Raw genomic sequence first — 26,607 nt, 5'->3', positions numbered from 1 at the left:
TGGCACAGTGGCAGCAGGAAAAGCCTTTACTTTACTTACGAATATTCTTCATCAGCAATGATAATCTATATGTAGCCTACCTTTCAAAAATACTGTGGAAATCTATGATAGCATGATAAGGCAAATGATAAGGCAAACTTCTTTCCATAGATGTTCAGTAATAAAAAATAAATAAAAAATAGATGGAGAGTGTAATTACTCTGAACTTTGTTGTCGTAAAATTGCTGATGCATGACATGTTTCAGAGGTGTGGTCACGGAAAAAAATTTTCTTCTAGAGAGCAAGGAGATTTCAGTAGGAAATGCATTATTTAATATTCTTACAAAAGAGAAAATCAACACTAAAATATTGTTTATCTATTAGCCAGACTGGGTTACAGCTATTTTGTAAAATGCTTTTATAGTGATTTTACTGATGTTAGAATGAAACAGAAAGTACATACAAGTGGTAAATGTAGTGATACTACATATGAATATCCCAGAAAAAAAATTTAACCAAGAACCGCAATCTTTCTCCCACTCCCTACTAGCCAAACACACTGCAACGCTGTCCGGAGTCACCGGTCCGCTCAAAGAACATGAAGTCCTGCAGGTCAACACAGAGAAACGATCAAATGAAATATATGAATGGACATATTAAGAAAATAACAGGAAAAAGCTAAACTGGTGGATGAATGAATGTTTTGTGTCATATCTCACTATAAGGAAACATGCTCCCAGCAGAACTGCTTTCATCCTCACATCCAAGTCCATGGGAAAGTTAATGCCAAAATTATCTGTATCAGTCAGTGTCTCTTTGATGAAGCCAGTCCACTGTTTACTGATGCGACCTACAGAATGCCCATCCTTACCGGTAATCTGCACCAGAGGACAGAAAAACGCACACAAACTATTATATTTTCTTTTGGTCTGGAAAACACAACATGAATATTAACACTAAAAGTAATTATTCATCCTGATACTGTATGTTTAAATATCTCACAAATGATCGCAGTCACACATACGTGGCAAACGGACACAATAACAGATATACATACGTCAAAATCCACATCCCCACAGCAGCTGATGGCACACAAAGGCCCTTCGATGGACAGCACCTTTGTTTTGGACATGTCATAGATAGAGAACCTGGGCTTAAACATGTGCCAGTCTTGCTTGATGTAACCTATTGTATTCCCTGGTGGAGCCTGTATCTCCATCTTCAGCCAATGTCACATTCAGACAGGAATAAGAATTGGAGAATGGGTTATGTAAATACATATATAATATTTATTGTAAATCTCTCTCCAAAGGTCAGCTGCATTCTGAGTTGTTACCTCTTGAAGGCAGCAGGGGAAACAGCAGGATGTGCAGCGGTAAGGCCTGATTAAGTGAATCACTTCCTGATCAAAATTATCTTTTATCTGCAGCTCAAAACTCCTCAGAGGGCCACAGATATTTCGTGTGCAGCAGTCAGTGTTTTCTTTAGCATGGAAGATCTTTTGACCCATGCTGTTCTTAATCTCATACTGGTTATTAGTTTCAAAGCCAATAATGGCTGGAAAAGAAGATCATTTTTTCATTAGCATTTGACTTATAATTTAGTGTGTCCAACAAAAGGATAAAGATTTAAAGTTATATATGACAAAAATGTTTAATAACTTCAGAAACTTTACCTTCAAGGAGCTCAATCTTTTGATGGACTAATATCTGGTCAATCTGTAAGAGCAGAACAGAAAGCAGAGATATTCCATTGTACATCGTCCTATCATACCAATTATTGTGTACACCTTTGAGCACTCAAAAAAATAGCACTTTGGTTGAACATGATTTAATCGTGGACAGTGGTTCCACGTGATTACACCACATTATCTTAACAACAATGGATGATGTTAAACCAGCTTGAAATATTTGTGTTCATTTAACATGAACAGATGACATTCACTAAACATGATTTAAATACTTATTTTTAACTTGAATTAATGGTTTTTATTGAACTTCAATTAATCATGCTATCTTAAATTTAATCCTTGATGTTAAGCCGATATGTTTACATCACTTCTAATGAATCCCATTTAGTCAAGTTACTACTATGTTGTAAAATAATGAACATCACCCGTTTTTTCCCCATAATTCAATGATGACTACAGAGGCAGTAAATATGTAATAAATTCTTTTTACTAGGGAACAGCTTAAGCAGGTGTCACACTTTCAAAAACATTTCAAACACTTAACACATTAAGCCTGAATTTAACAATTTATATAAAACAAATGTGTACAGAAATGTTTTCCTTTACAATGCAAAATGAAACAAACAGGTTTACATTCCTACATGTACAACCCATTAATAAAAAAAATAGCGAAGTGTGTTTACTTTTAATGCATTTCACAAAAATAAAGTAACCTGCAATTCCAAAGAAAAAAATAATATTAATGTTTGGGTTATGTTTGTTCATCAGGCCTCCACTGAAGTGCAAAACTTTATCAAACTGCCTGTGTCCATCAAGCTGTCTGTAAATGTATTCTAATTCCAAAATGTGCCTGGATAATTTTTGTAAAGGAAAAGCAAACACAATGTGTGCCATGTGGAACATCTTTGAAAACTATTTAAAATACATTGTCATTCAAACCTCTTTCCTTGAAGAACAGTCAGAAGCCATTAAAACAGTCATTGAAAAAAAGTGTTTAAGGACAAGTAAAAGGACAAGTTTGACAAAAAAAAAAAAAAAAAAAAATTAAAATAGTCACCATTAACTAACCCATGATTCATTGAAACCCTTGATGGTTTTCCTTGACCTTCTTTGGGTGAGTTAAGGACAAATGTAATTTTTAAGGAAACTATTCCTCTTCACATATGCCTTGATGTACAAAAAAAAAAAAAAAATCAAAAAAATCAAATCAATAAAGGCATTAAAAATGTGTGAACATGAACATGTTTTGACTATTTGACACAAAAAACAAGGTAAAGATCAGTCTGTTCATCAGTCCTTTAATGAGGTGTAAAAAGCTTGGTCTTGAGGGCTTGAACTTTGGTGGAGAGTTTGTGTCCATCAAGCTCCAGGAACACTTTTTGCAGGAGTTCAAAGGTGTATCGAAACTCCTTCGGATAACTAAGATTTAGGGCATAAATAAGCCCAACCAGCAATGCAACACCATTAGCTACATTACCAAGCCCTTCTAGTGCTGTAACTCCTTCAAGAACTACTCCAACATCCGCAGGTTCATCACCAACTTCACATCTGATGACAAAAACGCCCATCACCATTTCTTTGAGTGCAGCTTCAGCGTTGGAAAAATCTACATCCTATAAACAGAAACAAAGTACATTAATACTAATGTACTATAAAATGTATTGTTATACAAAACATAACAAACATGTGCAAACTTAGACACATACCTTTTCGTTTGATGTTTAATTCTGTTAATGGCGTGGTGATCTCTTTCAGGCATAAAATCGTGGATTCTGTCATAAATTCATCCATATCAGTCGACATAATAAAACAGTTGGCAAAATTGTTTCTAATTAGACCGATGCAAATGGACGAAAAAGTTACCTGTTGTTTGTTTGCCGTTTAATTCAGTTGATGGCGCGGTCATCTCGGCTTAAAATAGTGCAATCAGGCCATAAATACATAACGTTCAACCAATATAATAAAACTGTTGGCTAATATTTTTTCTAATAACACTGATGCAAATGGATAGATGAGTTAAGTTAACAGTTACCTGTTCGTGTGCCGTTTCAGGGCTCGCAAAATTTCAAAATCCCTGGTAGCCCTTTGGGCAGGTACTCTTCAGATTTTGGTAGCCCGAAAATTAATTTAACTAGCCCGAATTAAAAAAATTACTATTTTATTTTATTTATTTTTTTAAATATAGAAAATCAGATAGGAGTTTAAATGTCAATCAAAAATATTTTCAATACACAAATATCAACAAATATGAAGGAAGGAATTTTATTTCACTATTTACAGGGTATCTGCAGAATTTTTAAAAATAGATTTAAGGCAATTTATGACCCATTTTAAGAGCTGCACAAGTAAAATGAACACAGAATGAGCGGGGTTGGACAATGTATATGGTAACATACAGTTTTGAGCCATAAAATTACATGATTTACAGTTCAGATACAGGTTTTCACAAAAACAAAATTCTTATACAACAGTGTTTCAGGCTATAGACCGTTTTTATGAAAAGGGATCAATCAAGCATATAAATTATGTTAATTTAAAACGTATAAATATTACGGTCTTAATTGTTTAGATTTTTAGAAGGCACATCAACTTCTTTCTCATTTACAACTCTATGTGTTTGCTGCGTAAAAACATGAGTTGATATTTGCATTGATCTGACCATAAACAGCAAGAAATGCCTATTTGGAAATGTAAATTCATTCTCTGCCACGAGGTGGCGCTTTAGGAGCGCTGAGATATTGCGGTTTCCCTGGAAACGCTGTACACAAAGCAGTTCTGCGCTCATAAACGCTGCTTTATCAGGAATTATAGGTAAAATTAAGTTAAAATGCCAATGACACGTTTCTGAGGACAGTCGGTTACCTTCAGATACATTCACATAAAGACAACCGCGCAGTGTTTTGACTTGAAACGTGCAGCACTCATTATTTATTCAATGACATCATTGCCTTTTGAAGTTTAATCCTGCCGTATCGCGCGACTCTTGTCTTTCTGTCCCCAACTGCAAGACCTCTAGAAATTATAATCAAGACATTTCTTATACCATTTAACGTAATTAAAACTTTTTATGGCCTTAATTTTGATACAACTCACTTCAGAGTTTTTAAGGACCCGCGGGAGATCTGTATTTAAGGAGCCCGTCGGGCAGGCGGTGATACATTTTGGTAGCCCGACTGGAAAACACAATAGCCCCGGGACGTCGGGCTAGCGATTTTGCGAGCCCTGGGTTTAATACAGTTTATGGCGCGGCCATCTCATTTAGGCTTACAATCGTGCATTCTGTCATAATAACACATTAGTATCAACCGACATCATAAAACAGTTTGATAATATTGTTTCTAATAACAGTGATGAAAATGGATGAACACGTACCTGTTTGTTTTAAGCTTAATGGCGTGGCGATCTATTTCAGACATGCGCAGCATTAACGCATTTTATGAATGTTGCCGCCAGGATATGCAAATTGCGTCACAACAAATTTCCACTTCCTTTAGGTTGAGAATGTCGTTTGTTTTCAGGCTGTTTTGACATTCAGTCCGGCTGACTTTATAAAAACACACATTTTATATGTGCGATTGACTTTTACTAAACATTATTTGTATCAGTCTGATTTATTATCTACATTTCTTCTTCTTTTTCTTCTTCTATGGATTTACTGGTGGGTCGCATACCAACTTTTTCGGTGCATACCGCCACCTCCTGTGCTGAGTGTGAAGTGATAGGTGTATATTGTAATGTCAATATTCTATTTTTAAGTCCACTATTCTTAATGAATTGTATGTAATACAAATGTATAGTTATGTAATTCTCTTCTAGTTTCTTCTCTCAAAATAAAAGTTTTAAAATTAGTAAGTATGAATAATTTTATGTGCTTTATTTTTCAAAACTTAGAAAGTAGACATTAAACCAAATAAATATGAACAACAGTAAAGGCCTTATTTTTTTTTAAATAATTTTTTCATTTATGTTGCTTTGCACTAAATGTGCACAATAAATGTTGATTATTAAACTCCACATTAGCTTTATTTTGTCACTAGACATACCAATAGGCTAGTGTGTGCTTCATTCGACACAAACCAAATACCATTTAAATGGATATAATGCATTGTCTTTCAGGTAACAGCAATTTAAGACAAATAACAAACCTAAAAACACCAATAACCATTTAATTGCACTTCTATAATTATAATCAAGCTATAAATTAATAAACAAAAATATTTAAAATAAAGAATAAATATTATGTAAGTTATTATATATATTTTTAATTCAGTCAAAACAGTTTGACTGAGCTAAGTGATTGAAACATGTACTTTTAAAATGAAAACTTTATGTTAAACCAACGAGTGACAGTTTTAAGTCAGTTTAACATGACACAATCATGTTGAAATGAAAAATAGCCAAAATGGCATTAATTCAACATGAATTGTTCAGGTAAAGTGAACAAAACTGAAAAATCATTTTTTTGAGTGAGGGATTGTTCAACCAATAATGGAAATTCTATCATTGTTTACTAAACCTCAGGTTGTTCTAAACCTGTATGATTGTCTGGTCACACTTTAATTTAAGGACTAGTTCTCACTATTAACTAACTATTATCTAGGACTTTTGCCTCAATAAACTCCTAATTTGCTGCTTATTAATAGTTACTCTGTAAAAAGTGATAAGTTGACTTAACTTAAAAAAATTTGAGGAAATCCGTTGCCTTTAAATTATTAAATAAATAATAATAAAAATAATAATTTAAGTGAATTGTCAAGTTCACTTAACGTTTTTATTATTATTATTATTTACTTAATTTAAAGGCAACGGGTTTCCTCAATTTTTTTAAGTTAAGTCAACTTATCACTTTTTACAGTGGTTAATATAGTGAGAATTTGTCTCTAAACTGTTTTTTTTTTTTTCATAGTATGGACATAAGTGGGGACCAGAAACTGTTTGGTTACCCACTTTCTTCAAAGCAGAAGAAAGAAACAGTACAGAACAAAGGGTGAATAAATGATGAAAAAATGTCATTTTTGTGTGAACTGTTCCTTTTTGACATATTATATTACTCCCTTATTGTGGCAATATGTAATTGTACTTATTTACATTAAATAATTCATTTTACATGACACACTCACCTGTGTAAGGTACTCCAAACCAGGTGGGACAGCTGCTGGGTTAGAATAAAGCTGGGACATGTTGAACTAAACAGAAAAAAGGTTTCGAATAGAGAGTAAACAACAAATTTATTATTCCACACACTTCACAAATAAAACAAACCATTGTGCCATTAACTGGTATAAAATGACAGGAAATAATCAATATATGTTTTTCGTCATATAGGTCCACAACTCAACACTCGAATGGAAAAATCACTTCCACTCCACTAATCCACTGAATATCCTCTAAGACAGTGTTTCCCAACCACTGTGCCGCGGCACACTAGTGTGCCGTGACAGGTTGTCGGGTGTGCCGCGGAAAATGATCAAAAACTTCTCATCTCCATTGTATTTCGTTATTATTATTTTAAATCAGTGCTATTGGTCATCGTTATGTCTGTTTGTGGGTTTTACACATATTTAACCAATGAAAAGCATTCAAAAAAGCTTGTGACTAAACCTCGTAACGCCATTGGATCCTCAAATTGTCAGTCAAACCTCATAACTCCACCCCGCCTCCATTAAGAATGAAGCGCCGCCCCGTTTGAAGACAGACGTCTAATTCTTCGCAATGCAAGGGTAAATAAAGAACTGATGTTTGAATAAGTACAGCGTTTCCTTTACTCAAGAAACGCTGTCTATAAATGCTAATGTTTTGTGTGTTTAAAGAGCAGAGTCTTAGCATTTGCTGTCTAGTTGTAGCCAATAGACGTTTGTACGTTTTAAATATCCTGTGCATAGCGATTCGTCTTTTATATCGTGAGATTTGGCCAAATGTATTAAACAACAAGAGAAACTGAGCGCCCATTTGGCTACAATGAACTTTATAACCAGAAAACTGATTAAAACGTGAGGCTGTTAATTTATTGCCTCATTTGCGGCCGTTCTAATGATGGACAAAACACAGATCTCCTGTCATTCTGTCGTCAAAAACCTTGTTAACTCTATATGTGTATGATTTTCAGAAATTAAGTGCAAGTGTCTGATCATACAGGTGCTGGTCATATAATTAGAATATCATCAAAAAGTTGATCTATTTCACTAATTCCATTCAAAAAGTGAAACTTGTATATTATATTCATTCATTACACACAGACTGATATATTTCAAATGTTTATTTCTTTTAATTTTGATGATTAGAGCTTACAGCTCATGAAAGTCAAAAATCAGTATCTCAAAATATTAGAATATTACTTAAGACCAATACAAAGAAAGGATTTTTAGAAATCTTGGCCAACTGAAAAGTATGAACATGAAAAGTATGAGCATGTACAGCACTCAATACTTAGTTGGGGCTCCTTTTGCCTGAATTACTGCAGCAATGCGGCGTGGCATGGAGTCGATCAGTCTGTGGCACTGCTCAGGTGTTATGAGAGCCCAGGTTGCTCTGATAGTGGCCTTCAGCTCATCTGCATTGTTGGTTCTGGTGTCTCTCATCTTCCTCTTGACAATACATAGATTCTCTATGGGGTTCAGGTCAGGCGAGTTTGCTGGCCAATCAAGCACAGTAACACTATGGTCATTGAACCAGCTTTTGGTACCTTTGGCAGTGTGGACAGGTGCCAAGTCCTGCTGGAAAATGAAATCAGCATCTCCATAAAGCTTGTCAACAGAAGGAAGCATGAAGTGCTCTAAAATTTCCTGGTAGATGGCTGCGTTGACTGTGGACTTCAGAAAACACAGTGGACCAACACCAGCAGATGACATGGCAGCCCAAATCATCACTGACTGTGGAAACTTCACACTGGACTTCAAGCAACATGGATTCTGTGCCTCTCCACTCTTCCTCCAGACTCTGGGACCTTGATTTCCAAATGAAATGTAAAATTTACTTTCATCTGAAAAGAGGACTTTGGACCACTGAGCAACAGTCCAGTTCTTTTTCTCCACAGCCCAGGTAAGACGCTTCTGACGTTGTCTCTGGTTCAGAAGTGACTTGGTAGCCCTTTTCCTGAAGACGTCTGAGCGTGGTGACTCTTGATGCAGTGACTCCAGCTTCAGTTCTCTCCTTGTGAAGCTCTCCCAAGTGTTTGAATCAGCTTTGCTTGACTGTATTCTCAAGCTTGCGGTCATCCCTGTTGCTTGTGCACCTTTTCCTACCCAAATTCTTCCTTCCAGTCAACTTTGCATTTAATATGCTTTGATACAGCACTCAGTAAACAGCCACAGCTTTCAGTAATGACCCTCTGTGACTTACCCTTTGTGGAGGGTGTCAATGTTCGTCTTCTGGATCATTGCCAAGTCAGCAGTCTTCCCCATTATTGTGGTTTCAAAGAACAAGAGAGACCCAGAATTTATACTGTAGGGATGGTCATTTATTCAAACTCAAATGTAAATATTTTGAGATACTGATTTTTGACTTTCATGAGCTTTAAGCTCTAATCATCAAAATTAAAAGAAATAAACATTTGAAATATATCAGTCTGTGTGTAATGAATGAATATAATATACAAGTTTCACTTTTTGAATGGAATTAGTGAAATAAATCAACTTTTTGATGATATTCTAATTATATGACCAGCACCTGTATATAAAGCCAAAATACCAACTCTGATGACGCAATGTTTAATTATTGAGAAAAAAAAAAAAAACCTTTTCCCCTTTCTATTTAAAAAAAAAAAAATTATAATGCTTATTGGTGTGCCGTGGGATTTTTTACATATCAAAACTGTGCCGCGGCAGAAAAAAGGTTGAGAAACACTGCTCTAAGAAAGCGTTTGAGGCCATTTCTATTATAAAAAACGTTTTACTATTTTAAACACAGAATATGCTTACAAAATATCCTACCTCTAAAAATCCATAACAAATTGTATTTTCCTTTAAAAAATTTGCATTAACTTGCAAATTTGTAACCCGAGACCATTAAAAAAACTACAGAAGTAAAAATGACACTCAAAAATGAAATGCTTGAATTGGTAAAACAAAATCCAATTTCTATATTGTTTATGCACTTACCTCACGTTAAGTAGCCGATTGTTGAAATAATGGCAAGCACAGCGTTACAGCAGATCGAGTGAAGAGTCTTGCACCTCTACTACAGCATGTGACTGGGGGAAAGTGTGCATACGTGAATGTCTTGTCACACCCCTTTGCCCATACTCCCTTTGGATTTTACTCACGGAAAGAGCAGTGACATCAGCAAACAAAACAGTGCAAATGAAAAGCAGCTCGACTTTAAAAGAACATTTATTGTTTAGAATTCACTGCTGTAAATTGTCAGAAAAATATAGCATTTCCTCATCTTTCAAACATATACACCTGTACATACATGTACTATTTACACTGGGATGCAGGACACACAAACAAAATAAGAGATATCTGTTTTCAGTCTTAAAATCAAAAACTCAATTCTACCATTGTTTTTGACAGAATACACAAACACAAATCAAGCAGTTAAACTGTCTAAATACGCTGATATCTGCTTTACAATGGTCAAAGGTTAATCTGAGAACACCCTGTAACAATAAAAGTGAGGATATTCATCACAAGACTGAAAACATTACTTAGAAACAATTACATTGATTTGAACAGCGTTTGAGTCGTACAGATCGGAGCTGGAGGTGTCCCTTATCTACCACTCCTATTTGCACTCAATAAGTCTTTCATACAGTGCTCCATGACCCAAATAAGGTGTGTCAGTTTAGTGTGACACCTGTGCTAAGGCGCCCCCAGGGGCAAGACAGAAAAATACTGGATTAGAACAATACCTCTTTGCTGGAAATATAGTTGTTTTAATGGTTGCTTTGTACATGGTATTTGGATACATAAATATGAAAACTTTGGGAGAAATGCTATGAAAACTAAAAATCTTAATTGTCCTAAAATATGGGCAATTTTCCTGGACAGGTTTTGTGAGATTCATCCATCTTGACATATAGTAGTGCAAATAAGTGCATGAGTTTTAGGATGCCTTATACCTGAAAACACTTAATATCATAAACCAAGATCAGCCTTTCAACACAGAACAAAGGAGAACAAATGGAGTTATATAAATCAACTTTTTTAATTTAACAGAAACTAAGAGTAATCAGAATAGTAAAAAGCACCGGTATGAGAACGTCTCATTCATTTAAATACACACATAGGATCTGCTCCCATACATTCATTCTCAGTGGTCTCTTTTGACCGTGGAGCCCCGAGAGTCCCTGCATCTGTAGCAGTAGAAAATATCAGGTACGTTGGACTTCTTAATCTTAGCACAGGAGAGATGGACCCATATGGAGCACTCGTCACATTCAATCATGGGACGTCCTGCAAAAGGCTTCCCGCAATAACACGTAATCAAATCCCATGAATCATCACCTATAAGGGACAGAACAAAAGAATGGTTGAAAGATAAATAATGATCAGATGTTTTCTTCAGTTTACATTTATGACAGAAATGTTATTCTAGCTATATACGTTAAATACACTACTGGCATGCCAAGTCTAATCAGACACTTACCAGACTCTACCATAATATCTTCATCAGTCACCAATGTGTCCGTTTCGCAAGAGCTCAGGTCTGTTTCTTGATTGGACTCCAGTTTAAGGCCCGCCTCATGCATGTGAATGGCCTGTTCTGTTAGCTCCTCCTCCCTTTGAAGCCCTTCGTTCAAAGGGCTTGTGGATGGAAAGTGTCTCTCAGCCTTTACCGATCTCTTCATTTTCTTTAGTGCTGCTTTCGATTGTTTGTGCGCTCTTGCCTCCGAGATGCTTTTTCTTGGCCCTCCTAAAGAGAAGCGTCCAAGTTTCTTCACCTTCTTCCGCTCAGCTTTACTATGCAGATGGATCTGGTTCAGAGAGTCTTTCAATCTCATCTTGTCTAAGGAGCTGTCCGACTGAAGATGGCTGAACTCTGTGCTGCTCACGTCGGTCTCAGCATTGTGAACCAAACTGTGAATGTTGTCGAGGCTGGAGTGTGCATCCGTCCAGCTATCCTTCACGGACCCTTCGCCCGAGAGCTCAGAAAGCTCGTGTGTACATGGAGATGAAGATGGAGACCATGAACTCTCCTGGAAACACACATCACCACAATTTACCCTATTTATCTGCATACGATTTTGCATTGCATGGTGTAAAGTAAGCTTATAAAACAGTCAAGGCTTAATATTTTTCAACAAACCACGTTGGACCTGATCAATAACTTTTCATTAATGAGTGAATGTATATATTGAACGGTGCCGTGTTACCACCATACTTTTAATAAATGTAGCCCTTTTGAGTAATTCAATATATAAATAATTCAAATTTTACATGAACTTTAGAAAAAAAAACAATTGGAATGTATCAATCTATAACAATCGGAGAATTACCAGTATCATCTCCACTGAAATCAATGGATTTAAATACATTACTCATGAATTCATGACTGCTCAAAAACAGTCTAAATTTATGAAATCTACAACAAAAACAAACGCATTAATTTTACTCACATAAACTTTCACTGTCAGATGAAAAAGACGATAAATTTAAGTCCCAAAAGTGTTTGTGATATGGTAAACAGGCTCAATATATTTTACTAAAGTATTTTTAATCCTCAGTTGATATCTGAATTCAAAAGTTTAAGTTCTGTAATGGTTATATCTCTTAAAAAAAACGATTTACAAAAATAACATTTCCAAAGTTTGGTTTCCATATAAAAAAAGAAAAAAAAGCAAAGCACTTTTTAAAATAAATGTTTATGCATCTTTTCTGGGTCAAAACGGACCAGAATACAATTAAGGTTAAGTATTTAAAAACACAAACACAAACAAACACACACACACACACACACACACACACACACAATCAATCTACAGAGTCAGCAGCAGGTGATTATCATGAAGATGGTCAAAGTTGCCACTTAAATGCTGTACAAAGACTATTTTTTGACATTCAACTCACTTCTTTCTGAGGTGGAATGTACCCAGCATAGGCCAAGACAAAGCTGCAAAACTTATTGAAATCCTCTACAGTCCTCTTCCTACGTTCTGGAGGCTGGAACAAAGAAAATGTACATTAATAGTGACCAATCGTAGCGATTCACAGTAAGTTTACGGTGATATCTAAAGCTATAACACCAGTCAGAAACCAATCTGAAACCATTTTTAAAACCAAAATATTTTTGCCAATTACTGTCAGATACTGATCTCATCCACAGCCCATCCCCCCATGTTCGGCCACATGTGGCCTACGCTATAAATAAGTAACGAAGCTGTGTCACCATTTAAAACTATTACAGAATATAACTGCGACAGTGCTTACCAAAGCCTCCGTTTTACAATTCCGGACGGTGTCTGAAAAAGAAAGAAGAAATCGGCATTACTGGCCAAACCTGTTACTGTTAAATGCTGAAACTACAACCTTAAATGAACTGTCAAGTTAGCTTTAGCCAGGGCTATTTGGATAATGTTAAAGTAACTTGAAAGTAACTTCCTTACGTGATTATTGGAATGCTACAAACGTACGAAATCGAATTCTAACCATTAAACTTTGTTGCAAATATTCTGTGAATTCATTTGCTCGAGTAAACAAGTGACGTGAAGATCAGAAGCTGCTTATGCTAAAAGCTAATGAGTAGATGCAACCTTGTCAAGTCAGCAAAACATGGAAGCAAATTGGCATCAGATCTATTTAAGTATGCTTAGAAAATTATATGCTATGTATCTGGAGGTAACGTTGGTAGAGAGGCCATATTAGGTGTACTTAACCTAAGAGGATATCTCACTGCTAGCATGAGTAACCTTAGTTAATCCAGTCAGGAGCGCTTTGTTAAATGGGTGTGTTACACGAGGCTCGTTTAAAACTTCGAGTATTGGCGTGACACTAAAATAAAATGAAAAGAGAATGTGTGTATGACAATAAAAAAAAGCACGTAAGTTATTTACCTTGGTGATGATCCATAACACCCAACATGGTGAGGTAACGTTAACGTTAGTACCACAAAGTTGGGCTCTTGGTGTTGGCCGTTTGATTTCCTATTAATTATCTTTGAGGAGAAGCGAAATTTCTCCCAGTTGAAAATATATGCAAGTCCGGTTGCTTTTGAATTTAACAGATAACTAATAAGCTAATGTTACCACACAACCGACGGGAGGTTTGCCATATGCTCAGAGTAACGGTAGTCTTCGTCATCAAAACTCTTATACTAAGCAAACGGCCAGATTTTTCGACGATTAGACCACGGTTCGTCTGAAATAAAGATGAACGGTGTATTATGTCGTCCAGACCTCAATTATCGATGATGATGGTGGTGTTATCTTGTCTTCGATCCTCGTTGATCACCAGCGAATTTAAGCTGATGGCTTTAGATCTAACGTACAAAACTGCCGACACCTTGGTTGTATCCACAAACGCGAGCCAAACACGAAAAATACCAAGTTCGCTAGCAATTTTCGAATATCGAAAAATCAAAATCGAGCTTTTTGCAACTGCATTCAACAAAGTCTTGAACGTCTGGGTTACGCGCGGTCTCGACAGGAATCACCCTGTGACGCAACCACGCAAAGAGCGCCAGAATTTTCTGCGTGATGCATGTTGATGTAAACGTAATGAATATGCATGGTAGATTGTCAAAGATAATCCAAAATCTGACACAATAGACAACGCAGTTTTCATTTGTATGCATTGGTGGAATACACTGTGCCCAGACTTTTAAATGTCAACAGTTACGATGCGTCGCTGCTTGCAGAAACGTCCTTGTGTTCATACGACGAACACAGGAAATGGAGAAACTGTGGTTCGATGGGCGCCATGTTGGATCAGATGCGCTATACATTTCCACGCAAAATTTACTCTGGGGGAGCCATAATGGCGCACTTTGTTTTTGCACTGTGTAAACGGACTTCCTTAATCCTGGCAGGTCAGCTGACCAATGTCGTGACAGTTTTTTTTCCTCGCTCCACTGCTTGGTAGGATATCCCGAGGATTGTCGTTCATTTCATGCTAATACAGTAAGACTCATCGTTTGCTTTTTTTATACAATTATATTTGTATTGTCATCCAACCGGGCAGTTTGGCCCTATCTCATTTTCTAACATTACGCAGGTGAAATCTGCTCAGTTGCTGATCAGGCTTTGCTAGTAGCCATCTGTCACCTGACATCTAACGATATTGGTTTCTTACGACAGCCTGCTAGATCTCGTAATTCAGTAGTTTTGGTCGTGTGAAGGCGTTTATTTATGTATTACTTAATTTTATCTGTGGTGCGTTTAGTACACTAGTCAAATTCATATCATTTTCATTTGATACTCAGCAGGAATAGTTTTATTCTGAATGGATACCTGTCGGCCATAGTGGTTCTGTTAGTGTTATAGTGTTGTCATCGAGAAAATCTTGAAATATTTACCGTAACAGTAAGATTGAAACTCACATTTGCTATCGAGTATATAGATTAGAACTGAACCAAAACAGTAGACCTTGAGGTTCTGTTTGTGAAAATTGAAACGTCTTGTAATGTTGACAAGGTTTGGCATGTGACTTGAAACACTGAAAGATATTGGTGTAACTTGAATGAATTAACTGTTTCACCCTTCCTCTTTCAGGATTGATAAACACAGAGAATGGATTTTTCCAAGCTGCCTAAGATCCGAGATGAGGAGCATGAGGGTCAGTTCGGATATGTGCATGGTGTTTCAGGCCCAGGTAAAAATAAAATCATGTTCTGAAGCCACTTAATAAGCAGTTTATTTTGACTGACAGATGTGGGTCATGAGATGGACAGGTTACAGTCTGTGTGTCTGTTCATTGCAGTGGTGACGGCCTCTAGCATGGCAGGTGCGGCCATGTATGAACTGGTGCGTGTGGGCCACAGTGAGCTGGTGGGAGAAATTATCCGATTGGAGGGAGATATGGCAACCATCCAGGTGTACGAGGAGACCTGTATCTTTTACCATTCAAGAGTGGTTTACTTAAGGCTGGAATACACTACTCAATTTCCCCCAATTTACAGTCCGAACAAGTTGATGCTAGTTGCTGAAAGTCTGAGGCAGTCTGCAGATTTGAGTTGACAAAGTCGGTAACTGTATGATGCCTAGCGTTTTAAAATCTGTTCGGATTTTAAAAGTTGTGTAGTGTATTCCAGCCCTTAATCCAAACTTTTAATCCAAAAGTAAAAAAAAAATTAAAAATTCAGGAATATGTCTATACGTTTTCCTGAGCTATCCACAGCTGGAGTTTGTGTCGGAGACCCCGTGCTCCGCACTGGAAAGCCCCTCTCTGTGGAGCTGGGGCCTGGAATCATGGGATCCATCTTTGATGGTATTCAGCGTCCCCTCAAAGACATCAATGACCTCACAAAGAGCATCTACATCCCCAGAGGGGTTAACATAGGAGCTCTTAACAGGGACCTCAAGTGGGAGTTCTCTCCTTTTCAGAACCTGAGGGTAAGAATTATGTGTGTGTCTTTCTCTGTATGCAGTGACGTCATGCAACTAGTTTTTTGGATTTGCCACCATGGACAGTTCTGACACTTTTTTTTTTTTTTTCTAGAACTGTGAATCATGATAGTCTAGTGGTGTAATATAGTAGTATGCATGGGGCCAAGTTCAAATTCTGATATAATATGCATTTTTATAATGAACCAAGCAAAATTGCAGATGAACTCAACTGTCAGTAATCACCCTGTATTTTCATGTATTGAAAACAGCGGAATTGACTTTTTGATAACGTCTGTGTTTCATGGGAAAAACACAACCCCAAATATAAATATTAAAATAAAATGTTACTTTCACTGTAATAATTATTGAAATGTCTTCAGACCCAATTATATACTTCTGAATTATAAACCAAAGCAAGAACATACATTCACGTCTTTACTGTTGCTATTCTACAATATAAAGAATATTGTAAGTTTTCTGTGGCTTTTTAGAAACAAATTAATTTTAACCATCAGCACTTGACAGGGCAAAGCTAAATCACTGCACCTTATCACTGTGTATGAAAGCTGATTTTGTAAAACCGAGGCTGTAATTTCTGTAGTCCTTCTGTAGTCCTGTAGTCCGCAACTGCAACACTTATTTCCAATATTTGTATATTATATTGAAATTAAGTCCTGGATGTTTGTTTACTTTAATTGGACTCTTTCACTGTTTTTTTTCAGGTTGGAAGTCACATTACAGGAGGTGATATCTATGGATTGGTGTATGAGAACTCTCTCATCAAACACAAGATCATGCTGCCCCCTCGCAGCAGGGGAACAGTCACCTACCTCGCTCCGCCAGGAAATTATGATGTCTCTGTGAGTCAAGCTCACAATCATCCTCACATGTCCTGAAATACTACCACTTTTTTATAGACAAGCACGCAAGAGTAGTTCACGTCAATTTAAATTTATTTGTATAACCTCTTATAAAAGGAACAGTTGGATGGAAAACTCCCTAAGATGTTTAGGTAAGATGAGGAAGAAACCCAATATTGCTAATTACTGGAGCTTCCCTTTTCATGTGTGTGTCAGGATGTGGTGCTGGAACTGGAGTTTGAAGGAGTAAAGGAGAAGTTCACCATGGTGCAGGTGTGGCCTGTGCGACAGGTGAGGCCTGTTACTGAGAAGCTACCTGCAAATCACCCCCTGCTGACTGGACAACGAGTACTGGACGCCCTCTTTCCGTGAGTCTTAAGCTTTCCTCCATTAATTAAACAGACTTGTCTGCAGTCTTGGCCCACTGGTTATTTATATTGCATTGGTATCAAACCTCCACAAGCTTTCATGCTTAGGGTTGCCAGTTCCCCCAATCAGAGTTTTTTTCCTTCTCCAAAATGGATGCATTTTCTGCCAATTGTTTTACTTAAAGTTCCCAACCTGGCTATCATGTGTACACACTCTCTTTGCACTGCAGAAAAAGAACCGACACAGATGTACTGTATGTTGGAGTTTCGCAGCAATGAAAGTGTAATACAGCCAATCAGTGTTTTTTTTTTAACGAAGCTGCTTGTGCTATTTGCTGCTGTTAAATCTGCAAGCATGCCTTCTCATTGATGAACTGTAATAAATATAATAAATCAGGAATGAGATTAGTTAAATCATGCATATTAGTTGACTTTCTCTTAATTTGAGCTTATTTGGTAACACTTTATAATAACTGCACGCTATGAATCATTAGGTAAGCATTAGTAAATAGTCAGTTCATCCTTTATAAAGCATTGTTCCAACATTAATAGTCATTAGTAAGCAGTTTATAAATACAGCTATAAATGCCTTGTTCTTGATTTATAAGCATATCTATTCAGGGCTCGCAAAATCGCTAGCCCGACGTCCCGGGGCTATTGTGTTTTCCAGTCGGGCTACCAAAATGTATCACCGCCTGCCCGACGGGCTCCTTAAATACAGATCTCCCGCGGGTCCTTAAAAACTCTGAAAGTGAGTTGTATCAAACTTAAGGCCATGAAAAGTTTTAAATACGTTAAACGGTATAAGAAATGTCTTAATTATAATTTCAAGAGGTTTTACAGTTGGGGACAGAAAGACGAGAGTCGCGAAACGGCAGGATTAAACTTCAAAAGGTAATGATGTCATTAAATAAATATGAGCGCTGCACGTTTCAAGTCAAAACGCGGCGCGGATGTCTTTATGTGAATGTATCTATTTCACCTATAATTCCTGATAAAGCAGCGTTTATGAGCGCAAAGCTGCTTGCATTTCCGGGGAAACCGCAATATCTCAGCGCTCCTAAAGCGCCACCTCGTGGCAGAGAATGAATTTACATTTCCAATAGGCATTTCTTGCTGTTTATGGTCAGATCAATGCAAATATCAACTCATGTTTTTACGCAGCAAACACATAGAGTTGTAAATGAGAAAGAAGTTGATGTGCCTTCTAAAAATCTAAACAATTAAGACAGTAATATTTATACGTTTTAAATTAACATAATTTATATGCTTGAGTTATCCCTTTTCATAAAAATGGTCTATAGCCTGAAACACTGTTGTATAAGATTTTTGTTTTTGTGAAAACCTGTATCTGAACAGTAAATCATGTAATTTTATGGCTCAATACTGTATGTTACCATATACATTGTCCAACCCCGCTCATTCTGTGTTCATTTTACTTGTGCAGCTCTTAAAAAGGGTCATAAATTTCCTTAAATTTATTTTTACAAATTCTGTGGATACCCTGTAAATATTGAAATAAAATACCTTCCTTCATATTTGTTGATATTTGTGTATTGAAAATATTTTTGATTGACATTTAAACTCCTATCTGATTTTCAATATTTAAAAAAAAAAAAAAAAAGGTAATTTTTTAATTCGGCCTAGTTAAATTAATTTTCGGGCTACCAAAATCCGAAGAGTACCTGCCCGAAGGGCTACCAGGGATTTTTAAATTTTGCGAGCCCTGCTATTACAAAGGGAGATTTAAAGGCTCATTTCTCTTCCTGACAGAAAAAAAATAAACAAACACAACACAGAGGGATACAGAACTCAGAAATATTTATTTCAAGATGAAAAAAAAAAATGAAACTGTACACTTTAATTTTTCTTTTTAGTTGTACAGTTGTAGTTTCCTTTTTGCATCATGAAAAAAATATTTCTGTGTTCTGTATCCCTCTGTGTTGTGTTTGTTAGTCTGTTTGGAAGATAAATGAGCCTTTAAATCTCCTTTGTAAATGCTTTACGAGGTATGAATAGTCCTCACTTTAGATGAGCTCACAAAAATAGATGGCTGGCAACTACTAAATGTTTTATAACTACCTGACTTAATCATGAATTACAGCAGGAATATGTGTTAATAAATCATTTATTAACACACTGAGCAAATATTATCATGTGTCTAAATAATAAGATTCATAAATGTACATTTAAATAGTTTATTAATCATTTACTTACACTTTCTTAATGATCTTATGAACCACTGACAACTCCTAAATAACTGGTTTGTAAATAACGTAATAATTTAGAAATTATAAACTGATCATTAATAAAGTATGAAAATACAATTATTAAACATTATAGATATGCTCAAGAACAAAACATTTATAGCTGTATTTATAAACTGCTTACTAATGCCTATTAATGTTGGAACAATGCTTTATAAATGATGAATTGACTATTTACTAATGATTAACTAATGATTCATAGTGTGCAGTTATTATAAAGTGTTACCGCTTATTTGAAACTGCAGTAATTCTGACGAAATGTACAAAGTAATTTCTCAATTTTGATTATTTATTATTATTATTATAACTTTTGAGCAAAATACTCATGATTATCAGTTTAACCATTTTTGCAAAGTCCTAATTTCTGCCATTTTGCAGTTGTGTCCAAGGAGGGACCACAGCCATTCCAGGAGCCTTCGGCTGTGGTAAGACCGTGATCTCTCAGTCTCTCTCCAAGTACTCCAACAGTGATGTCATCATTTACGTGGGTTGTGGAGAGCGTGGAAACGAGATGTCTGAAGTATTAAGAGACTTTCCGGAGGTTGGTATGGCACTGGGTTTAATGAAGCTATACCTGGTCACTAATCATCGAATAACCTTACAATAATCACAAGTTCCAGCATTAGGTCACTTTGATTAATACGTCTGTGAATGCGATATAAACATTCATAACCTGAGAAGTTCAAGTGAACCTGGTTTAGATGATTGACTGTAATTTTGTTCGATAGCTAACTATGGAGGTGGACGGCAAGGTGGAGAGCATTATGAAGAGAACAGCACTGGTGGCAAACACCTCAAACATGCCTGTGGCTGCCAGAGAAGCCTCCATCTACACTGGTAAACTCATGAGCCGTATATATTAAGTTTGCTGTAATGCTGGTGAATCAGGTTTTATGAGACGATTATTGATAACAAAAAGAAATGAAACAAAACCTGTAAGAGAAAACCTATATATGTATGTATGTGGATGCATTTATCTTTATAAAATGCCTTGTGTGTGAACAGGTATCACATTATCTGAGTACTTCAGAGACATGGGCTATAACGTCAGTATGATGGCTGACTCCACCTCTCGTTGGGCTGAGGCCCTTAGGGAGATCTCTGGACGATTGGCTGAGATGCCTGCTGGTATGTACGGCTCTTACAGCTTTCTTTTTATCAAAGAATCACAAAAATATTAAGCAACACAACTGTTTTCAAGATTGATAATAATAGGAAATCTTAAGGATCATGTGACATTGAAGACTAGAGAGCTGCTGAAAATCCAGCTTTGCTTCACATGAATAAATTGAATTTTAAAATATATTCTATTAAATTGTAATCAACAGCCATGATGAGCATAAGAAACTTTTTTTTTTTTTTTTTTTAAAAATCTTTCCAACCCTAAACTTTTGTGATTGCTAAATCTCTATTGGCATGTACTGCATACTTTAAACTTATGCTTTGTATTGGCAGCAAAATGTGTGTAAAACATATCTCAGACTTCCTCCAAATTGAGGTATTGTTGCTATTTTGTTGTCATATACACTGCAATGCAGTTTTTTTTTTAATACCTACCCAAACAGAAGCAAAATAAGATGTCACATATTTAATAACTGCAATTTCAATGAGTTGTCACCACATTCACAACCCTGTGTTTCGAATTGTGCAGCCCTGTCCAAACCAAACTTTCTTATATTGGATAGTCAAACTTTCTTGTTTTCCTTCTACAGACAGTGGGTATCCAGCATACCTTGGTGCCCGTCTGGCATCTTTCTATGAGAGAGCGGGTCGAGTGAAGTGCCTGGGTAACCCAGAGAGAGAGGGAAGCGTCAGCATTGTGGGAGCGTAAGTACACTCAAATAACATCAAGCGGGTTATTATAATAAATTTGCAAATTGATATGTAAGTTTGTACAAACTCTGATTTATTATTTTGTGAATGTTATGTGTGTTTCTAAAAATGTTGCATGCATTTTTGTGGTGATTTCTAACTGGTTTCTGTTCATTTCTCTACAGTGTGTCTCCCCCTGGTGGTGACTTCTCAGATCCTGTGACTTCGGCCACTCTTGGTATTGTGCAGGTGGGTGACTCCTATGAATGCTTGTCAGTAACATGTGATGTTTATTTATTTTTTATTTTTTTAAGCAGTCATTTAACTCTTTTAAATTAAGCAGTAATAGAATCTTCCATTATTTCCCCCCCTCTCATTTGCACTGTTGCTCTCAGGTGTTCTGGGGTCTTGATAAGAAGCTTGCCCAGAGGAAACACTTCCCTTCTGTTAACTGGCTGATCAGTTACAGTAAATATACACGAGCGCTGGATGAGTACTATGACAAACACTTCCCAGAGTTTGTGCCACTGCGTACCAAAGCTAAAGAGATTCTGCAGGAGGAGGAGGACCTGGCTGAGATTGTGCAACTTGTTGGAAAGGTATGTTTGTGTATGTTGTTTTTCAAATAGTGTTATTAATACATACACTGAACAAAATTATAATTAGCATGATTATTGCACAGGTGTGCCTTAGGCTGGCCACAATAAAAGACCGCTCTAAAATGTGCAGTTTTACTGTATTGGGGTCGAGGGGTTCCGAAAACCAGTCAGTATCTGGTGTGACCACCATTTGCCTCACGCAGTGCAACACATCTCCTTCGCATAGAGTTGATCAGGTTGTTGATTGTGGCCTGTGGAATGTTGATCCACTCCTCTTCAATGGCTGTGCATCCCAAACATGCTCAATGGGTGACATGTCCGGTGAATATGCTGGCTATGCAAGAAGTGGGATGTTTTCAGCTTCCAGGAATTGTGTACAGATCCTTGCAACATGGGGCTGTGCATTATCATGCTGCAACATATGAGGTGATGGTCGTGGATGAATGGCACAACAATGGGCCTCAGGATCTCATCACAGTATCTCTGTGCATTCAAAATGCCATCAATAAAATGCACCTGTGTTCGTCGTCCATAACATACGCCTGCCCATACCATAACCCACCGCCACCATGGGCCACTCGATCCACAACATTGACATCAGCAAACCACTCACCCACACGACGCCATACACGCTGTCTGCCATCTGCCCTGTACAGTGAAAACCAGCCCTGCGTCCCAATGTGCATACTATCCACCCTATCTACCCTAAATAGTATTGAAAATTACTAATGTCACATAGAATTTAGGATGGATAGTATGCACATTGGGATGCAGGCCAGGATTCATCCGTGAAGAGAACACCTCTGCAAAGTGCCAGACGCCATTGAATGTGAGCATTTGCCCACTCAAGTCTGTTACGACGACGAACTGCAGTCAGGTCGAGACCCCGATGAGGACGACGAGCATGCAGATGAGCTTCCCTGAGACGGTTTCTGACAGTGTGTGCAGAAATTCTTTGGTTATGCAAACCAATTGTTGCAGCAGCTGTCCTCATATAGCAGCCTCATATGGCTGGTCTCAGACGATCTTGGAGGTGAAGATGCTGGATGTGGAGGTCCTGGGCTGGTGTGGTTACACGTGGTCTGCGGTTGTGAGGCCGGTTGTATGTACTGCCAAATTCTCTGAAATGCCTTTGGAGATGCTTATGGTAGAGAAATGAACATTCAATTCATGGGCAATAGCTTTGGTGGACATTCCTGCAGTCAACATGCCAATTGCACGCTCCCTCAAAACTTGCGACATCTGTGGTATTGTACTGTGTGATAAAACTGCACATTTTAGAGTGGCCTTTTATTGTGGCCAGCCTAAGGCACACCTGTGCAATAATCATGCTGTCTAATCAGCATCTTGATATGCCACACCTGTGAGGTGGATGGAGTATCTTGGCAAAGGAGAAGTGCTCACTAACACAGATTTGGACAGATTTGTGAACAGTATTTGAGAGAAATAGGCCTTTTGTGTACATAGAAAAAGTCTTAGATCTTTGAGTTCAGCTCATGAAAAATGGGGGCAAAAACAAAAGTGTTGCATTTATAATTTTGTTCAGTGTATATAAGATTTTTTTGTGTAATGATATTTGTAATGTATTTGCATTGATTAGTTTATTTAACGTATTTGTGTTGATTCTGAATGCATTTATTTGTTTTTTTTGCCCAAAGGCATCGCTGGCTGAGACAGATAAAATCACTCTGGAGGTGGCCAAACTCATTAAAGATGACTTCCTGCAGCAGAACGGTTACACTCCCTATGACAGGTAAACTAATCATCTGCAATATGAAGAATGTGACATTCCCACAGACCTCTTTTTAGGTGTCGTGTTGTTCTAGTTGGCTGTTTGTCATTCTGTGCTAATCATTTCTCACATTATCACCCTGTTTCTCTCTCTTCCAGGTTCTGTCCCTTCTATAAGACAGTGGGGATCCTGTCCAATATGATAGCTTTTTATGACCTGGCCCGGCATGCTGTCGAGACCACAGCGCACAGCGATAACAAGATCACCTGGGCCCAGATCCGTGAACACATGGGAGAAATTCTTTATCGCATCAGCTCTATGAAGTTTAAGGTACCGTTGCTCAAATATTGATGTTGGGGATTTTTGTAGATGTAAAGATCATAGACCACAGGTTGCGAAAGCTGAAATAAAATAACACACAAATATTAAATTAAAACTTTTAAAAAGAGTGTTGTGTTGGCAACTAAATGAAATAATTTAAACTGAATTACAAAATAACTCAAATTAATATAAAAAAAATAAATTAAAGCTAAATAGAAAAATTAAAATGACTAAAATGAACATCATAACCCGAAAATATAGAAATATAACCTAATTCAGTGATTAATAAATATTATAGTACTATATAGTGTATATACCAGCATACGTGTAGTTTATTCACACTTCTTTATTTTTTTTATTATCTCTGTGTTGTTGTTGTCTCTGTGGATTGGAAGCTTCTGTCACCAAAACAAATTCCTTGTATGTGCAAACATACTTGGCAATAAAGCTAATTCTGATTCTGATTGTGATAGTATAGTATTATATAATGAGGATGTGGGGTTGAGTCTGTGGTGTCCCATCCTGATCCTGTTTTTAACCAAAAAGGAGATCAAATTATTCGTGAAATGTGTTTAAATATATACAGAAGTATAAAATCTGGTATTAAAAAAGAAACGGGAGTTATGAAAAAGAGGTATTAAAATGTCCTTAAAAATCAAATGATTATTATTATTATTATTGCCATGAACCTTTCAGACCAAACAATATGGAAGATGATTAACATTAAAACATTAATGGTAACTGAACTGTTGTTTAATCTAGTGTTGGTCATATTTACTTGTTACCTGTAATACAAGGACATGAAATATTGACTTGAACAGTGACTGACAATTTGTTAATAATGTCATTAATTTATTTGAATTATTTATACATGTTCATTATAATATTTATTATACGCTTCTTTAAATTATTAGATTAGATTCATTTTATGCCTAACATTGAGCAGTTTTCTATAACTGCATGTGTCTGTGTGTTTGGCAGGATCCAGTCAAAGAGGGTGAAGCAAAGATCAAAGCTGACTACGCTCAACTGCTGGAAGACATGCAGAATTCTTTCCGCACTCTCGAGGACTAAAAGCAACCTTTGACCTCACGCGTGTCCCAGCTCTCTCCTCCCCTGTGCTGTGCAGTGTATTTCCCAGTGCTCCCTTGTGCATGTGTACCTCTGAATATACACTGAAACTGAACGAGACGAATGAAAGTACGAGCTAGTAGCCATCACTAATCTGAACACGGTCTTTCGAAACGTAAAAAGAGTGTGTGTTCTCAATCTAGAACAACAAATGTTACTTGCGTTTGAACTATAAGATCGTATTTTAGCATCTTAAGCAAATGCCTCTGTGATCTCTCTGTGCTGAGACTCAACACTTGAAGCACAGAAACAGCAAACATATTCATCTTCTCTTTTTTTTTTCACCACCTGCTTTCCCATGAGTCCTCGCTGCATGTGTTTGGAGCGCAGGGGAGCACAGTGTTTATTCCTATCTCAGTTTTTTTTTCTCTGTGACCAATAGAAATGTGTTATATAATAATGGGAACAATGGAGGTCAGAAAGGGATCATTGAGGCTTCCCTTATTTATTTGAATCTTGTTTTGTCTCATTAATGTGATTTCTGCTCTGTGTGTTCCTTTGATCGTTTCTCATATTCATGTGAGTGTGAGTGTGAGTGTGAGTGTGAGTGTGTGTGTGAGAGAGAGAGTGTGCATGGGTGTGTGGGTAGTGTATTGTGGCTTCTGTAGTGGTACATTACTACATGTATTGTGTGTGGTGTTGTGTGTACAGTTCTAAAGAATTAAACTATTGGAAACTGTTTGAATGACTCTGCTTTATAACAAAAATAGATTGTTTGATTTTCATTCTAGTAGTCCTCTCAATCTTGAAAGTTTGGGGTTGGAAAGTTAATGCTCACCAATACTGCATTTATTTGATCAAAAATTACAGTAAACAATAAAATGGCAAAATATTATTACAGTTTAAAATAACCGTTTTCTATTTTAATATTTTTCCTTGTGATGGAAAAGTAAAATTTTTACTCCAGTCTTTTTAAAGAGTACATTTTCTTTCCCAGTCTTCAGTGTCACTTTATCTTTCAGAAAACATTTTAATATGCTGATTTGGTGCTCAAGTAACATTTCTGAAAAGACTTGCATAGCTTTATACACACACACACACACACATATATATATATATATATATATATATATATACACACACACACATACATACGTATACATATATGCGTATGTATGTATATATACACGTATACATGCATGTATATTCATACAGGTGCTGGTCATATAATTAGAATATCATCAAAAAGTTGATTTATTTCACAAATTCCATTCAAAAAGTGAAACTTGTATATTATATTCATTCATTACACACAGACTGATATATTTCAAATGTTTATTTCTTTTAATTTTGATGATTAGAGCTTACAGCTCATGAAAGTCAAAAATCAGTAACTCAAAATATTAGAATATTACTTAAGACCAATACT

General features: G+C 36.7%; 3 protein-coding genes and 1 long non-coding RNA gene across 5 annotated transcripts; 1 reads left to right on the top strand and 3 right to left on the bottom strand.

Moving 5' to 3' along the window:
- Window positions 1-151: 151 nt before the first annotated feature.
- plscr3a (phospholipid scramblase 3a) lies at window positions 152-9,836 on the bottom strand. Its single transcript, XM_058776910.1, has 7 exons — window positions 9,766-9,836; window positions 6,790-6,855; window positions 1,655-1,697; window positions 1,316-1,536; window positions 1,037-1,198; window positions 699-857; window positions 152-585 (listed from the first exon to the last, which is right to left on the bottom strand). The coding sequence occupies exons 2-7, from the start codon at window positions 6,847-6,849 to the stop codon at window positions 526-528; spliced, it is 705 nt and encodes a 234-aa protein (XP_058632893.1). The 5' UTR covers window positions 6,850-6,855; window positions 9,766-9,836; the 3' UTR covers window positions 152-525.
- LOC131541268 (uncharacterized) lies at window positions 2,139-5,500 on the bottom strand. Of its 2 annotated transcripts, XR_009271447.1 has the most exons (4): window positions 5,042-5,500; window positions 3,533-3,580; window positions 3,376-3,441; window positions 2,139-3,282 (listed from the first exon to the last, which is right to left on the bottom strand). It is a non-coding gene; the product is annotated as an uncharacterized LOC131541268 (long non-coding RNA). The 2 variants fall into 2 exon arrangements; XR_009271446.1 differs by lacking the exon at window positions 5,042-5,500 and having other exon boundaries at window positions 3,376-3,580.
- Window positions 9,837-9,978: 142 nt separating the features above from the next.
- On the bottom strand, window positions 9,979-14,428 carry phf23a (PHD finger protein 23a). The gene is made up of 5 exons (XM_058776906.1): window positions 13,659-14,428; window positions 13,036-13,067; window positions 12,676-12,768; window positions 11,255-11,804; window positions 9,979-11,112 (listed from the first exon to the last, which is right to left on the bottom strand). Exons 1-5 carry the CDS (start codon window positions 13,684-13,686, stop codon window positions 10,919-10,921), a joined length of 897 nt encoding a protein of 298 aa, XP_058632889.1. The 5' UTR covers window positions 13,687-14,428; the 3' UTR covers window positions 9,979-10,918.
- Window positions 14,429-14,594: 166 nt separating this feature from the next.
- Window positions 14,595-25,919, top strand: atp6v1aa (ATPase H+ transporting V1 subunit Aa). Its single transcript, XM_058776869.1, has 15 exons — window positions 14,595-14,723; window positions 15,315-15,414; window positions 15,523-15,651; window positions 15,940-16,154; window positions 16,871-17,008; window positions 17,225-17,376; window positions 20,022-20,184; window positions 20,372-20,480; window positions 20,649-20,771; window positions 21,356-21,470; window positions 21,641-21,704; window positions 21,851-22,054; window positions 23,713-23,807; window positions 23,945-24,116; window positions 25,089-25,919. The coding sequence occupies exons 2-15, from the start codon at window positions 15,333-15,335 to the stop codon at window positions 25,179-25,181; spliced, it is 1,854 nt and encodes a 617-aa protein (XP_058632852.1). The 5' UTR covers window positions 14,595-14,723; window positions 15,315-15,332; the 3' UTR covers window positions 25,182-25,919.
- Window positions 25,920-26,607: the final 688 nt, after the last annotated feature.

This window comes from Onychostoma macrolepis, chromosome 05 (assembly GCF_012432095.1).
Source record: "Onychostoma macrolepis isolate SWU-2019 chromosome 05, ASM1243209v1, whole genome shotgun sequence".
In the NCBI taxonomy this organism is placed as follows: Eukaryota; Metazoa; Chordata; class Actinopteri; order Cypriniformes; family Cyprinidae; genus Onychostoma; species Onychostoma macrolepis.
This window is presented reverse-complemented; position numbering and strand designations above follow the sequence as displayed.

Bases quoted from the DNA above. Each gene is read 5' to 3' on its own strand.
- plscr3a (XM_058776910.1), bottom strand. From the start codon at position 6,849: ATGTCCCAGCTTTATTCTAACCCAGCAGCTGTCCCACCTGGTTTGGAG. The intron at 1,199-1,315 runs GTAACAACTCAG...CATTGGCTGAAG, and splicing joins TCCCCTGCTGCCTTCAAGAG to ATGGAGATACAGGCTCCACC. The intron at 858-1,036 runs GTATGTATATCT...CCTCTGGTGCAG, and splicing joins GTGGGGATGTGGATTTTGAC to ATTACCGGTAAGGATGGGCA.
- phf23a (XM_058776906.1), bottom strand. From the start codon at position 13,686: ATGTTGGGTGTTATGGATCATCACCAAG. The intron at 12,769-13,035 runs GTAAGCACTGTC...TCTTTGTTCCAG, and splicing joins ATTGTAAAACGGAGGCTTTG to CCTCCAGAACGTAGGAAGAG. The intron at 11,113-11,254 runs GTAAGTGTCTGA...TGTCCCTTATAG, and splicing joins AGATATTATGGTAGAGTCTG to GTGATGATTCATGGGATTTG.
- atp6v1aa (XM_058776869.1), top strand. From the start codon at position 15,333: ATGGATTTTTCCAAGCTGCCTAAGATCCGAGATGAGGAGCATGAGGGT. The intron at 15,415-15,522 runs GTAAAAATAAAA...TGTTCATTGCAG, and splicing joins GCATGGTGTTTCAGGCCCAG to TGGTGACGGCCTCTAGCATG. The intron at 20,772-21,355 runs GTATGTACGGCT...TTCCTTCTACAG, and splicing joins ATTGGCTGAGATGCCTGCTG to ACAGTGGGTATCCAGCATAC.